This window comes from Lampris incognitus, chromosome 16 (assembly GCF_029633865.1).
Source record: "Lampris incognitus isolate fLamInc1 chromosome 16, fLamInc1.hap2, whole genome shotgun sequence".
Classification (NCBI taxonomy): domain Eukaryota; kingdom Metazoa; phylum Chordata; class Actinopteri; order Lampriformes; family Lampridae; genus Lampris; species Lampris incognitus.
Window position 1 is genome coordinate 10,698,442 of NC_079226.1, and position 15,796 is coordinate 10,714,237.

General features: G+C 43.6%; 1 protein-coding gene across 2 annotated transcripts in view; it reads right to left on the bottom strand.

The window, feature by feature from the left end:
• Window positions 1-235: 235 nt before the first annotated feature.
• shprh (SNF2 histone linker PHD RING helicase) overlaps window positions 236-15,796 on the bottom strand; it is a 52,444-nt gene continuing 36,883 nt past the window's right edge. The window contains exons 26-30 of one of the 2 annotated variants that reach the window (XM_056295507.1): window positions 12,442-12,534; window positions 9,927-10,013; window positions 9,104-9,282; window positions 1,226-1,306; window positions 236-929 (exon numbers count right to left, since the gene is read on the bottom strand). In XM_056295507.1, the coding sequence (XP_056151482.1) occupies window positions 833-929; window positions 1,226-1,306; window positions 9,104-9,282; window positions 9,927-10,013; window positions 12,442-12,534 (537 nt within the window). In that variant the 3' untranslated portion in view covers window positions 236-832. Of the gene's footprint in view, window positions 930-1,225; window positions 1,307-9,103; window positions 9,336-9,926; window positions 10,014-12,441; window positions 12,535-15,796 lie in introns of those variants that run through there. The other variant, XM_056295508.1, reaches the window with a different exon arrangement.

Here is a 15,796-nt window from a genome sequence, read left to right on the forward strand (position 1 = left end):
AAGTAAAAACCCTAACTGTGTCTTTACTCCACCCATGTACTAAACCATCAGATTGCACTGACTAGTTTCCCAAATTAGCTGGTTTAATACATGGATGGAGTAAAGACACGGTTAGGGTTTTTACTTTCTGGACCGGGTTTTTCCACCTCTGCTACATGGAGGTGACGCAAAGGAGCGCCATTTGGAAAAAGGTGCCACACAAAATGATGGGTCAGGACAGATTCAGTAACACTGTTGTTCAGAGACTTTTATTTCTTCAGAATGGAGGAAAAATCTGAGTCAACGACATGACCAAAGTATCTCTCCTCCATTTCCCTCCATCCTCTCTTTGTTTTCTTTTGAGTGGCACGTTCGGGTACAGAGAAACAACACATAAACGCACACGGTTAACATCAGATTAGATTGACACGAACAATATCACAATAAAATCGAACCACAGAAACATGTACTCGAACAATTGAAGTAGCTATTGAGCAATATACTTCACAACCTTTTATTACAGCTACAAAAAAAAATGACGACAACTGACTGAGGAACTGCTATATCCCACACTGGAGAGATTTAAAAATTCAAATGTAAATATTCCAAAGGACACTTTTTTTAAGAAATATCTCATTGCAGATGCTGGTTTTCTAAAGTCACTTTTTGGAAATACATTGTTTTGACTCAGGAATTCATTTTCAAAAAGAGGAATGTGCAAAACGAACAGAGTTCCTGCATCATTGCTTGGTGTACTTATGGGTTTTTGTCTTGCCTGTCTGTCTTCCTGTCTGTCTGTCTGCCTATCTGTCTGAAGTGGGCGGGACTTCCTGCTTGGTAAGGTAAAACAGGTTCACTCCAGAGGTTCGCTGTCTTCTGTGAACAGGTCCGCCAGGTCCGCCACTGTCAGCACAGCCGCCTCCGAGTGCTTCATGGCGGTGGTGCTGTGACTGCAGAATTTAGAAAAAAAAAAGAACAAATCCATTTTAATCAACGACATGATGAACAAATTTCTCCAGGTTACAGTTTACGCTTCTGTCAAGTCAATCTATTTACATAGCCCTAAAGCATAATTCAGTCTAAGAGAGCTTTACAATCACTTTACATTCTCCAACAGATGTAAATAGATGAAATGACAACGTATGGCACACCCTGTCATTTGACCCTCGATTCAGAAGCGGAAAAGCTTCAGCAAAAAAAAAAAATAAAAAAAATAGAGAAACCTCAGGAAGAGCGTTACACTCACCTTTTTTCGGCAGTCTTCAGCATTGCCTGCATTCTCTCCTCAATTGTGGATTTGATGAGGAATCTGTGAACAAAAGTGGGTCTGGTAGATAGAGAGAAGAAGAATTAGTGGATTGTGTTAAGACGCCATACAATCCAGAGCATTAGTTGGTCTAGATCAGTGGTTCTCAATCAGGTCCTCATTTAACATCAGTATGGCTGGTTTTCTCATTCTTCCAGGTAGGTTCATTACATTCGCCTATTGTTATGGGTCTAAAACCTGCTGATTAGACTGCTATTGCTATTGAACACCTGGCAAAACCTCTCAAGAGAAGCCATTTTACTTGGTGGCCATCTTGGAAATGCTCCCGGTCAGTAAGTTCTTGACCAAGACTAGAACTCTATTTTTCACAATGGGGAGTTGTATATATCTCAAGTTCTGAGACCGATATTATCATTTCATATGGTCAGGGAGAATACTTGTCTCTGATTGGCTAGAGGGTGTGCGTTGAAACCATATAATACACACACAGTTCAGATAAAGCTAAAATCACTGTTCTAAATTCATGCGCTGGCAACAGTTCTGCCATGTAATCATATTAACACACTGGATCAGTAGCAAGTGCACTGAACATTCAAAGTTAGCTCAGCAGCTAACTTTTAAATCATTTTGCGGCACAGTGGCGCAGTGGTTAGTGCTGTCGCCTCACATCAAGAAGGTCCTGGGTTCGAACCCCAAGGTTGTCCAACCTTGGGGGTCATCCCAGGCCGTCCTCTGTGTGGAGTTTGCATGTTCTCCCCGTGTCTGTGGTGGGTTTTCTCTGAGTGATGCGGTTTCCCCACCATCAAAAAAGACATGCATGTTAGGGTTTATACTCCTGTCTGTCCCTTGACCGAGGCATGGCAAGACGAACTGGAGTTGGTCCTCGTGTGCTGCACGGTGGCTGCCCACTGCTCCTATCTACACAGCTAGGATGGGATAAATGCAGTGTAATTTCCCTACGGGGGTCAACAAAGTATCTAAAAAAAAAAAAAAAACTAAAAAAAAACCCCTTTAATTCTGAGTCCAAAATATTAAACAAAAAGTGACTTTTTTTTTGGAGGGGGGGGGTTCCTCCTTTTTCTCCCCAATTGTCTCCTGCCAATTTCCTGACTCTTCCAAGCCCTCCCGGTCTCTGCTCCAACCCCTCTACTGATCCGGGGAGGGGTGCAGACTACCACATGCCTCCTCTGATACATGTGGAGTCGCCAGCCGCTTCTTTTCACCTAGCAATGAGGCGTGATCCTGGATCACGCTATTCCCCCCAGTTCCCCCTCCCCCCGGAACAGGTGCCCCGACTGACCAGAGGAGGCGCTAGTACAGCGACCAGGACACATACCCACATCTGGCTTCCCACCTGCAGACACGGAAAATTGTGTCTGTAGGGACGCCCGACCAAGCCAGAGGCAACACGGGGAATCGAACTGGCGATCCCCGTGTTGGTAGGCAACAGAATAGACCACCACGCAACCCGGACACCCAACTGTTTTTATTTTAATTCTTCGGTAAGTGACCATGGTGTAAGTGGGATAATAACTCCAAGGTGCTAGTTTCAGGATATTAACACACACCGCTGTTTGTCGGGCGGTTCTTTGCCTCTGCATCAAGCATTAAAATCCTTTAACGCACACCTCGTCGTTGCATCCCTCACTTGCATTTCATAGAGTACAGTAACCCTGGCAAATTGTACACAGCATGGAGTGTTAAAGTTTGCTCCATAGAATGCGGTTGTCCAAGAAAAATATATTTTTTCCACCTTACCGATGCTTGTACGTATGCATGCGCTATCCGCCACCTCAGGAATCATTGAAATTAGGACATTTAATTCAAGTTTAGTTTATGGCACTGCGTCTGCATGAAACTGAACATGTGATTTGTGGATTTTCTTTATGGTATGCATACAAAGGTGGCTGGATTTGACGACCGTGCCCTCATCTTAGTGTTTCAAATTGTCCTGATAGAGAGCACCACTCGTCTCCAACATAATTTAAGTCGTCTCTGCCGGGTACAGGCTCTGCACAGATACAACGCCATTTTGGATGGTTGTCCTTTTCTCTAAAATCCCTGCTTTCAAACCTTCCCTACTAGATAAGACTTTCGTAGATTGGCAAAATTCAGGTATTTCAACGTTAAATGATGGTGTCTTCCTCTCTTGAACGACTTTGCTCTCAAGTCAATCTGCCTACAAGTAATTTCTTTCCTTATTTACAAGTCCAAGATTCTGCACGTAAAACACTGCCCCAGTTCCCTTCTCTACCGCCATCCAACCCATGTGATGCTCTGTTAGAGCACTGTGGGAAATAATTTTTTTGAAGTATTTACAACCAATAGGCTTATTTTTATACAATGTATGATTCTTTTTTTTATTAACCAAGAATCAGATGCTGGATTATAATGGTAACTATTGTAGGTAATCAATTATTTTTCATTAAATATGTAAGAAGCGTGGAAATAATGGTGTAAAACATAGCAGGATAAGAATTGTAGTATAATGTCAATACCACTAGATAGCAGTCTGTGTAACAGGCCACATTGCCTAAAAAGATTGAGACGCCATATTGTTGTATCATTTTGTGGATTATTAACAGTAAACCTACTCACATCAGACTTGTAAGTATTGGACATTGATTGATTGATTGATGCTTGAACCTTGATTGACTGACTTTGACCCACAGCGTGTCGAGAAGAAATTCTCCCACATTTAAATGGCAAGCCAGCCAGGAAGGGTTCGGGGAAGCTGGACAGCGTGAGCTGTAGCTCAGAACAACAGGGCCCAGCAAAAAGAGGTAAAGCAGAGCCTACTTACAAAATCTGCATTACTGGTTGTTTCTGAGAAGCGGTGTGTGGCCGCCTGGATTAAAGCATTACTTGGCCTCTCCTCTAAACGAGCCTAAAATTGCTACAAAATAAAAACTGGTAAGGCTACTAAAGAGTCTGATGTGATAGTGTGTGTACGAGGGGAAGAGAGAGTCAAGGCCAGAGCAAGCTCAGGTGAAGGGGGTGGGGGGGGGGGGGTGAAGAGATAGATGACTGAGCAAGCATTGAAGGTGTTGCTAGTTGGATGGTTGTTTCTCTGTGTTGTGTTTGCTGGAGAACTGATACATTTGGCCTTGAAGTATTACTGGCAGTGAGATTAGTGTGGATAGATGGCTGTGTTATTCGCTGTTGTCCTGCATTTTCTTGTGTGTGTGGAAAACTGTAGATGTCTGCTTTTAGCCAGTGTAGCCCCTGTATATACCGTTCTCTGTGTTGGGGGAGCCCTGATAGGGATTCGAGCTCTCTCACTCTCTGAGTCAGGGAGCGTGGTTCCCTGACCGGGATTCGAGCGAACGGCTCTCTCTGAGTCGGAAGGCATAACTCCCTGACCGGGATTGAACGGGCAGGTGGCGTAAAGAATATAAAGCATGTGGATACCACTCTTTTGTGTGACAGAAAGAGGCCTGAATGGGCAGGTAGATGATTAATAAGCAGAAAGAAGTTGGACTCGATGCGTGTGTATGGGAGTCAGCCCAAATTCTTGTGTGGGCAATTAAAAAGATAAGAGTGACTGGGCAAGCCGAATACACTAATGATACACTAATGATACACTTTGATACATTTGGCCTTGGGGCAGTGTAATCCGAGACAGGGAAAAATAGAGGGAGAATAAGGCCGTGTTGGCCTGAGTCTGTGTGGAAAAGTGATTGTTTTTTTATTATTACCCCCCCTCCCTTCTACTTCCCCCTTCAATTGTACTTGGCCAATTACCTCACTCTTCCGAGCCATGCCGGTCGCTTCTCCACCCCCTCTGCCGATCCGGGGAGGGCTGCAGACTACCACATGCCTCCTCCCATACATGTGCAGTCACCAGCTGCTTCTTTTCACCTGACAGTGAGGAGTTTCACCAGGGCGATGTAGCGCATGGGAGGATCACGCTATTCCCCCCCCCCCAGTTCCCCTCCCCCCGAACAGGCGCCCCAACCGACCAGAGGCGGCGCTAGTGCAGCGACCAGGACATATACCCACATCCGGCTTCCCACCCGCAGACACAGCCAATTGTGTCTGCACGGACGCCCGACCAGGCCGGAGGTAACGCGTGGATTTGAACCGGCGATCCCCGTGTTGGTAGGCAACGGAATAGACAAAAAGTGATTGTTCTGTGTTCTGTTTGTGAATAAATGTTTATGTATAAAGAAGAAGAAGCAGCAGAAACACCACTCCGTTTGTGTCGAGGAAGTGTATCAAATAGAGACCTACTTGTGTCGAGGAAGTAGGTGCCAGAAAGCTGGTAATCAATAAAGTCATTAGGAGTACCGGTGACACTGGCCAGAGATCTGAGGAGTACTCAGAACAGTGTGCATGTGGAGCGAATGTGCTAGCAATATGCATGAATGGAAAGTGAGTCTTGTGCATTGAACCAGCTGACTACTTGGATATCTGAGACACTAAATTGGGACAGGGAAAAGTGTCAGCCTTCATTTGGAGTCATAACACTAAAATAGTACATGAGGAGGAAAGATTTCAGGATGGGGGTTATTTCGGTCAATAGAACAAGGGTTGAATTTAGGCTAATTTGGGAAGCAATAGTGAAAAAAAATCACAAAGAAGGGGAAAATACAGACAAAGAAGAGGCAGTAGTAAACACTGTAAGGATTGGTGTGGGACATTGCACAATTTGGAGAACTCGCGGAAAACGAGCAGAAAAGGAGCTGACTTTATTGAAAGAAGGACACCCCGATAAATTTTTATTCTATACGGACGACATACCGTGGACCCCATTTAGTGAGATTCAATAGGAAAAGTGTGTGGCCTCACTGATGGGACTGAAGTGTCCACATTGCAGTGCGAAACACATCTACTGTTGTGTGCCTGAATGGTTAGAAGAAAAGTGACATGAACGGTTAAAGGGAAAGGCATATGATTGGTAGAAGAAAAGGGGGTGAAATCAAACAACAAAAACTAAACAGAGAACTTATATTGTTAACTGCTTTTGCCATTGCAGTCGTGGTAACGTGTATAGCAACAATTAGGTGGACAATAAAATACAGATGGGAGATCTAGAGACTCAAGGGATTAGAAGATGGTTTTGGTTAGAACGCACATACAAACATTCAGAAGGGGAAGAGGATTGGCAGGGCGAATTCTTACTCGGGTTGAAACTGGCAGATCACCTCGTGGGTTAACTTAAAACAAGTTCAAACCGAATTCCCTGCCATACGGTGGGAACACCTTTTGCGACAATTGTGGACAGTTGAAACATGGTGGAAAATATTAGAACGCCTTTGCAAGAACCGAAAGGAGGAGGTAACTCTCCCGTTCAATCCGTTTCTTGGGAGTCCCCGAGGGATACGCGATGGACGGTCCGAACAGACAGCTAGTAAATCCCAGGTTGGTAATTAACATAGTCCCTAGGACAGTTAAGTGGGAAACAGGAAAGTGGGGAGACATTATTAGGTGGGAAAGACCTGACAGCGCAGAGGATTTCACATCAGCAGAAAATATAAAACTGGTGTCACAGCAGAGAAGATGAAAGTGTTAGTCAGGACACGGGAATCAAACGAAGAGCCAGAAATCCCCAGATCACTAGCGAGTAGTGCAGGACAGGGCTACATTGGTGCAAACAAGAAGGAGGTGTGATGGGCGTGATGAAAATCACCCCAAGGGAGGTGGTGATAAGACGTCACCCAGAAGGTAAGAAACAAATCGAGAGATGCATGACAAAATGGAACAAGAGAAGGAAAAGGGCATCTCAATGGCCAAGAGAGGCACGTTTGAGCTTGCCTGCTGTGAGGAGGTGGAAGCTAGCATCAAACACCACAAAAGCCAAGATACCAGCGATAAGCGTGAAGGAAAAAGGGCAAAGGTGTTAGGTTGGCTCTGAAAGGAGGGAGAACAATACACCCACCAACTTTTAGAGATATCAACACTGCATAGTAAGTTTTCTCAGGTACAGTACTCCTCTTCCTCAACAAAGACAGACTGGGAATTAGATCTGTGTGAGGTATGACAGACGAACTGTAGCAGTCCATCTCAAAAAGAGTCCATACCTCTTCAGTTTGTGCCAGGGATGGTCTAATGCAGTAAAAAAAACAAAAAAAAAACATACACCGCACCCACTGGACAAAACAAAAGTTGTCAAAATACTTCCCAGATGTGAGCCCTGCCTGCAGTCATTGCAATTTTATTCCAGCTACTCATGCCCTTATGTTTTGGTCATGTGGTGAACTTGAAGAACTTTGGTCTCTTATATTTAAAACTGTTTTAGATTGCCTGAAAAAAACCCACTGCTCCATGCTCATTCGTAGCTATCTTTGGGGCTCCTCCAGACACACTCATACTGTTACAGGCAGAGGCCGACTGTGGCGACTTTGTCACCTTGCTTGCCAGGCGCCTAATATTACTTAGATGGAAAGATGCCCGCCCACCCACCTCTGCACACTGGAGACGAGACGTACTCTATTTTTTGAAACTAGAGAAAATAAAATAGTCTTTGAGAGGCTCCATAAAGACATTTTATAAAACATGGAATTCCTTCCTGAACCACATTAAAGAAAAGATTCAACTGCCTGCTGTCCCATTGTCAATATGTTTAAGCCCTGCCCACACAAATTTAAAAACCACCATACTTGATTCTCCCTGATTTCAACGCATCTCTTATGACATTGCCTATATGACTTTTTTGTTTTTGCACTTTTACTTTATCGGGGTATTACTGTTATATTGTCATCTTTTTTGTATTTTTTTGTGCTATTTTACCTGTTTATATACAGAACGTGATCTTGAACGTGTTATATTTTTTTATCAGATTTTGAGAAAATCTTAATAAAGTATAAAAAAAAAACCTTGTGGTTGCGGTGATTCAAAACCTTTAAAAAAAAAGTTCTCGCTACCGCCGCTCCCTCTCTTCATTCACTCTCTAGCTTGCTCGACCAACGCTGCCCTCTGTCGCTGCCCGATCTAGATCAACCATAGATGTGAGTCACAGATGCGCACAGTCGATTTAGATCAGGAAGCAACAGTGTCAAAACATTATGCATTCGGTTATGAGTCTTGAAAGTAAACGAGAAGTCGATCATGTTTTGCAAGTCAACATATCATTCACTGCTGATCTCAGCACAGGAGAACTGGAGGAAAACTGGATGAACCAAAAATAATAACTTCTCTCTTTATTTTCATAATATAACAAAGCTGGGTAAACCATTAACACTCGCGCATGCGTGACTCACATCTACGGTTGACTCAGATCGGGCACCGACATGATCAACAGTTATTAAAAGAATTTTGATAATCAAAAAAATGTGAACGTTAATAAGGAACAACATCCTCTAGGTTGCAGTCAAAACAGGAAGTGGTGCATATTCTTGTCGCTGCCCGATCTGAGTCAACCGTAGATGTGAGTCATGCATGTGCGCGCATTAACGGTTTACCCAGCTTTATTATATTATGAAAATAATGACAGGCTTAGGATGAGACCCAAATGGTGGCATAGCAAACCTTTTCTTTTTGGAAAGTCCAAGTTCATATTAGACTTGGTCGCATTCATGTGAGGGTCCACCTAGGATGCTGTGCATCCACAGACTGACAGACAAAACGTTTTTATTAGGTAGATTTTTTTAGTTTGAGTACTGCATATTAAAAACTTTTTTGTCCATATTTCCCGTTCAGTCGATTTGAATGGTTTGGATCCTTCCCCAGGCCTGCGTTGCATCCCATCCCCTCCATCTTCTATCACTTTCTATTTCTGTTTCTGTTTATAGAAAAGCAAAGATACATCAAAAGAGAAGCCTTGTCCTGCCGGGAGAATTTCCTGGGTAGATTTATAAAAAAAAAAAAACCTACCACATTTCTGCCCACCGATGTCTACCAGACTCTGGTACTCACTTGGTTTGGCCGATGCGGTGCACCCTGCCGATGGCCTGCAGCTCATGGGCCGGGTTCAGTATGGGCTCCACCAGTAAGACGTGCGTGGCCTCGATAATGTTGAGGCCATTGGAGCCCGTGTGGAGAGGAAGGAGCAAGATGTTGATCTTGTCCTCGTATTTGAAAGAGCTCAGATTCTCCTGGAATGTTCAAATGAGCCAGTGAGAACGATAACCCTGGTCATGTGGCGTTTCTTTGAAATTAAAAACAAAAAATGTTTAAATGAAAAAAGAATCTTGAAACCTGCTTGAAAAGCCAAATATGTGGCTTTTGGCAAATATTGGGTAATAAATATTGGGTAAATATTTGAGGGTAAGAACTTTTCAATGAATGACAACATACAGGACACAATCTACACCTCTCTGGTACACCAAACGGGTTAAAACAAAGCACCAATTTGAAAATATTACTTGATAAATAGGCAGTTTGAAACACATTCATTCAAACTTTATTTCAGACTCAGGGTCCAGATAAAAAAAACGGGACATAATAGAATATAATACATAGGCCCCATAAGAGATCAATGTTTAGGAAAAAATATATATTTTAATGTCCTACAAAGAGACAAGTATACCAATGCCTCCACAGCTGGGATTAGTAGGGTGGAGTAATTTGATAAAACCAAGATGATCTCATTTACAGAGGCACTAAGCCGGCAAAAAAAAAAACCAAACATGAGATACAGAAACACAGATTTGATACTAAGACACAAACCCACAAAAGAGGAAATGAACTATGTAAAGACGTGTGTGGGTATAGAGATGGTTAGTGCATAAAAACACACCTGGAATTTGTGAATCCCGTTGATCTGTGAGAACTCCATGGTGTTGTCAAATAACGCCTTTGCAATAATATCCAGGACACTCTGCCACTGGAAACAGAAGGAAAAAAATAGAAATAAGCCTGATGTTAAACCAATGAATTTTTTTTACATTTCATGGCATTTATTTTTCTTTTTACTTATACTTCCTTTTATGTGAATCAAAGTGAATGTGAATTCACTTTTGTGTTCACACTTCATCCTCCTGGATGCAGAAGGGTGGCACTGGAGTGGGAGTGGGGGGGGGGGGTCCTGGTGGAACAGGTTTTTCAAACCTTGCATAAAACTCATTCAATTAATCTGGGAGGTTGTGGTCATTATCTGGAGGGGAGCAGGGGTGTTTTTTATAATCTGTCATTTCCTCAAGGTTTTTCCATCTTGATCGGGAGTTGCTGGAAGAGAATTGTCGTTTAATGTTGTTGTGTAGCTGCACTTTGCTTTTCTTATTGCAGCACGCAACTTACACTTGGCTGCTCTGTATTGATCCCTGTTTCCGTTTTTGTACGCCCAGTTCTTTTCTGTGTGTAGGAGATGTAATTCTTCACTGTTGTGGTAGGGATGCACATTTCCTCGCAGAACTTGATGTATGACGCCACTGTGTCAGTGAGTTCATCCGGGCAGTCACAGGCTGCACTAAATATATTCCAATAAGTGCATTCAAAGCACCCTTGAAGCATTTCAATGGCATCCATGGACCAGGACCTGACAGATTTGGATGTTTTTGTGTGTATTTTGGGATGAGGAGTAACACAGCGTGGTCAGACTTCCCCAGTTGAGCCCTTGGGAGTGCATGGTAAGCATTTGAAATTGAGATGTAGCAGTGATCCAATGTTTTGTTTACTCTTCTATGGCAAGTGACTTGTTGCTTATAGTTCAGGAGTTCGAGGGACAGGTTCATATGGTTGAAATCACCAACATGACCGACGTGTCAGGGTTGGAGTTTTCAACAGAGGAAATGTGTTGTGAGAGTTCACTAATGGCTGTGTTAGCATTAGCTTGTGGTGGAATGTAAACACCAACTAAATGCAATTGAAGCGAATTCTCTCGGAAGATAACATGATCCGCATTTCAAACTGATGAATTCAAGATCATAAGAGCAGTAGCGATGAAGGATTGTTCAGTTGTTACACTAGTGCCGATTGACCATGAGACACATACCCCCGCCTTTTGACTTGTGAGATAGTTTGGATGACCTGTCAGCTCTGAAGATAGTGAAGCCGGGGGGGGGGGGGTTACTGCTTGGTCAGGGACCAACTATTCGAGCCATGTCTCGGTAAAGCAGAAGGCTGAGCAGTCTCAGTAGTCTCTGTCGGTTTGTGTTAAAGACAAAATACCCAAAGACATAGCTATCGCTACAAAAGTGAACTTTATTATCTCATTATAGTTAACTGTATATCACTGCAACAAAGTGTATTATTCAGGCATTTTCAGTGGTGTAACTGGGAAACTGGGCATGCTTTTGTCATCATAGAAATAGATAATAATTGTGGTGAATGATTGTGGTGTTTTCGAAATTTCAGCATAGAAGACTGTGACATTTATTGCAACTTAAGCAATCCTGCTTCCTTACATTCGAAATACAGCTCTGCTCGCTCACCAGAGCTGTTCCAGTCTGCATATGCATGTTGATAGGCTATTACTCGTGACGTGTAACCAATCAAACCGTGCTGTGGGAGGGACACTGCTCGAGATCAGAGTAGTGACTACAGTAAGAGAGAGAGGCGGCTGCATTAGAGCTAAAGTAGCACATTTTTAAATGAATTTATTTCATTGGCAATTGGATAAAAAAACATAACGATTCAGATAATCATAAAAATGCTGAATATCGGCTCTGATAATCGGCCAGGCCGATAATTGGCCGACCCCTACTGCAATGCACTCTTCATCCGGATTCCTGGCAGGAGTCTCCAGAAGCTCCAGTACATCCAGAACAGCGCTGCCAGGATTCTGATGAGAGTGCAGAAACACCGCCACATCACCCCCATCCTGGCTTCCCTGCACTGGCTCCCCATCTCCCACAGAATCAACCTCCAAATCATCCTATTAACCTTTAAATGCATCCACAGCAATGCACCACCATACCTCAAAGAACTGCTCATCCCCCACAACCCTTTCCACACTCTCCAGTCTGGCAGCAGCTTGCTCCTCCACATACAGAGGACAAAGTTCTGTTCAGTGGGAGCCGGGTATTTTACTCTGCCACCCCCATCTCCGGAACGCCCTCCTGCACCACCTAAGGGATCCCCAGACTCTGGCCTCCTTTAAAACAGGCCTTAAGACACTTTTATTCAGACAAGTCTTTAATTTAACTGAGCAGTATTTTTGTTGTTGTCTGTTGACTGTCAAGCACTTTGAGATTGTCTCTGACAATGAAAGGTGCTATACATATAAAATGTATTATAATAATTATTTTTATTTATCCATGTTGCAGATAGAAAGACAAGGTTGAAAATGGACAAATTTGCCCTTTAAAGGTTACCGTGGAGAAGACGAGGCACTTGGCTCCAGGGTCAGTCGCTTGAATGTTCTTCAGAGTCCTCACCACTGCCTCCACTTTGGTGGAGTGACTTCCCTGACGGACAGAAACAGAGGGAACATTCAGCACAAAGCTTGGATGACAAGACATCAATATAAAGAAGACTAAACTGCTTTAAATCACCAATCACTGGAGTCTGCTCTACTCAGGACCATCAATGCTGAAGTGTTTTTACCATGGGTATAGCTTGGGGTACATTTACAGTAGATGTAGACCAATATGATCTACATCTATGGTCTACATTAATGAAACTACAAAGGTCTTAACTTCAGCTTTAAAAACAGTTGTGTAAATACCATCTCATTCTCTTTGTTGTAGTGATGTCAAAATCCAAGTGAGTGTAACACAAGACACCTCAATTTTTTATTTATTGGTGTGTAAATGCCGTAGTCCTTCATAGAGTCCCTGAGACAAGCCAATATTAGAGCTCGATAGGGCTGTCAGCGGTTACTAATAACGAGGCTCATTACACTATACTCTTACATGGCCTCTACAGATCATGTGGCTGCGATTATCCATTATTTGCTCAGGGACGTTTTCAAAATTAAGCATCATATGTGAAAAATATTTAGAATTTTAGCCAGTTTGAATATTCTCAAAAATCAAATTCCAGCCACAGATGAAATTAAAGACTGAATAATAAAATAGCCGATCAATAGCTTCTGGAAATTTGCCTTGAAATAGTAAAAATGCATATATGATATAAAAGCTTAGTGTCTCATTAGGCACCCACAAAAAACTGAGTGAAAATAAATATTCATAACTATTAGATAACCTAGTTCAAAAAATAGCTCATTTTGCTGTGTGGACCATTTCTTAAGACCGTGTAGGAGTGACAGATCAAGTTTTGATAGACATCTCCCTCATTTTGATTGACATCTCCCACCTGAGGTACATAATTTTTCCACCTGAAAACCGGTGCAGTGTGCATGTAAACAACTCTTTTCTAGTCTGGACCTCCATCTTGACCAGGCTCACGTGGATCCCCCATGCTCCAGTGGCACCACTAACGGCATCTGTTGTGCTCCAAAGGCTGACGGAGCGGCAATGGGGGGTTTCCCCCTTCCGGTGCGTTCCGGATTTGGGGCTTAGTCCCGAACAAAACTCTCGAAACCATATTCTTAAGTGCAGTGTGGGTCGCCTCGCCCTGACGTCCCCACCGCGCTTCTGGGTACTCTCCTCTAATGCCTCCCCATGCTGCGGCCCCAGAGCGCTCTAGCTAATTGCAACAGGCTATGTAGAGATGAGTTGGCTCCAACTTACGTGGATTTTTTTTTAAGATTGGTTCGTGAAAACAATAGCATCATTTTCGTGATAAATGTCCGAGCATTTAACCACAACATAAGATGGGACACATCTGGGCGAAGGAGAAGGAGAGGGGGAAAGCATGTCCAGAGGCAGCTAGAGAGGAGGAAGGGTAGGCATGTGGAGGTGAGAGTTGGAACTTTGAATGTTGGCACTATGACTGGTAAAGGGAGAGAGCTGACTGACATGATGGAAAGAAGAAAGGTAGGCATACTGTGTGTGCAAGAGACCAGGTGGAAGGGGAGTAAGGCCAGGAGTATCGGAGGTGGGTTCAAACTCTTCTACCATGGTGTGAATGGGAGGAGAAATGGGGTAGGGGTAATTCTGAAGGAAGAGTATGTCAAGAGCGTGCTGGAGGTGAAGAGAGTGTCAGACAGAGTGATGAGTATGAAGCTGGAAATTGAAGGTTTATTGCTGAATGTTATCAGCGCATATGCCCCGCAAGTTGGGTGTGAGATGGATGAAAAAGAAGAATTCTGGAATGAGTTGGACGACATGGTGGAGAGGGTACCCAAGGAGGAGAGAGTGGTGATTGGAGCGGACTTCAATGGACATGTTGGTGAAGGGAACAGAGGTGATGAGGAGGTGATGGGAAGGTATGGAGTCAAGAAGAGAAATGTGGAAGGACAGATGGTGGTCGATTTTGCGAAAAGGATGGAAATGGCTGTGGGGAATACATATTTCAAGAAGAGGGAGGAACACAGGGTGACGTACAAGAGTGGAGGAAAGTGCACACAGGTGGACTATATCTTATGTAGAAGGCGCCATCTAAAAGGGATTGGAGACTGCAAGGTGGTGACAGGGGAGAGCGTAGCTAGGCAGCATCGGATGGTGGTCTGTAGGATGACTTTGGAGACCAAGAAGAGGAAGCGAGTGAAGACACAGCCGAAGATCAAATGGTGGAAGTTGAAGAAGGAAGACTGTTGTGTGGAGTTCAGGCAGGAGTTAAGACAGGCACTGGGTGGTAGTGAAGAGTTGCCAGATGGCTGGACAACCACTGCAGAAATAGTGAGGGAGACAGCTAGGAAGGTACTTGGTGTGTCATCAGGACAGAGGAAGGAAGACAAGGAGACTTGGTGGTGGAATGAGGAAGTACAGCAAATTATACAGAGGAAAAGGTTGGCAAAGAAGAAGTGGGATAGTCAGAGAGATGAAGAAAGTAGACAGGAGTACAAGGAGATGCAGCGTAAAGCAAAGAGAGAGGTGGCAAAGGCAAAGGAAAAGGCATATGGTGAGTTGTATGACAGATTAGACACTAAGGAAGGAGAAAAGGACTTGTACCGATTGGCTAGACAGAGGGACCAAGCTGCAAAGGATGTGCAGCAAGTTAGGGCGATCAAGGATAGAGATGGAAATGTGCTGACAAGTGAGGAGAGTGTGCTAAGAAGGTGGAAGGAATACTTTGAGGGGCTGATGAATGAAGAAAATGAGAGAGAGAGAAGGTTGGATGATGTAGGGATAGTGAATCAGGAAGTTCAGCGGATTAGCAAGGAGGAAGTGAGGGCAGCTATGAAGAGGATGAAGAATGGAAAGGCAGTTGGTCCTGATGACATACCTGTGGAGGCATGGAGATGTTTAGGAGAGATGGCAGTGGAGTTTTTAACTAGATTGTTTAACACAATCCTGGAAAGTGAGAGGTTGCCTGAGGAGTGGAGAAGAAGCATACTGGTACCGATTTTCAAGAACAAGGGCGATGTGCAGAACTGTAACAACTACAGAGGTATAAAGTTGATCAGCCACAGCATGAAGATTTGGGAAAGAGTAATAGAAGCTAGGTTAAGAGGAGAGGTGACGATCAGCGAGCAGCAGTATGGTTTCATGCCACGAAAGAGCACCACAGATGCGATGTTTGCTTTGAGAATGTTGATTGAGAAGTATAGAGAAGGCCAGAAAGAGTTGCATTGTGTCTTTGTAGATTTAGAGAAAGCTTATGACAGAGTGCCGAGAGAGGAGGTGTGGTATTGTATGAGGAAGTCAGGAGTTGCAGAGAAGT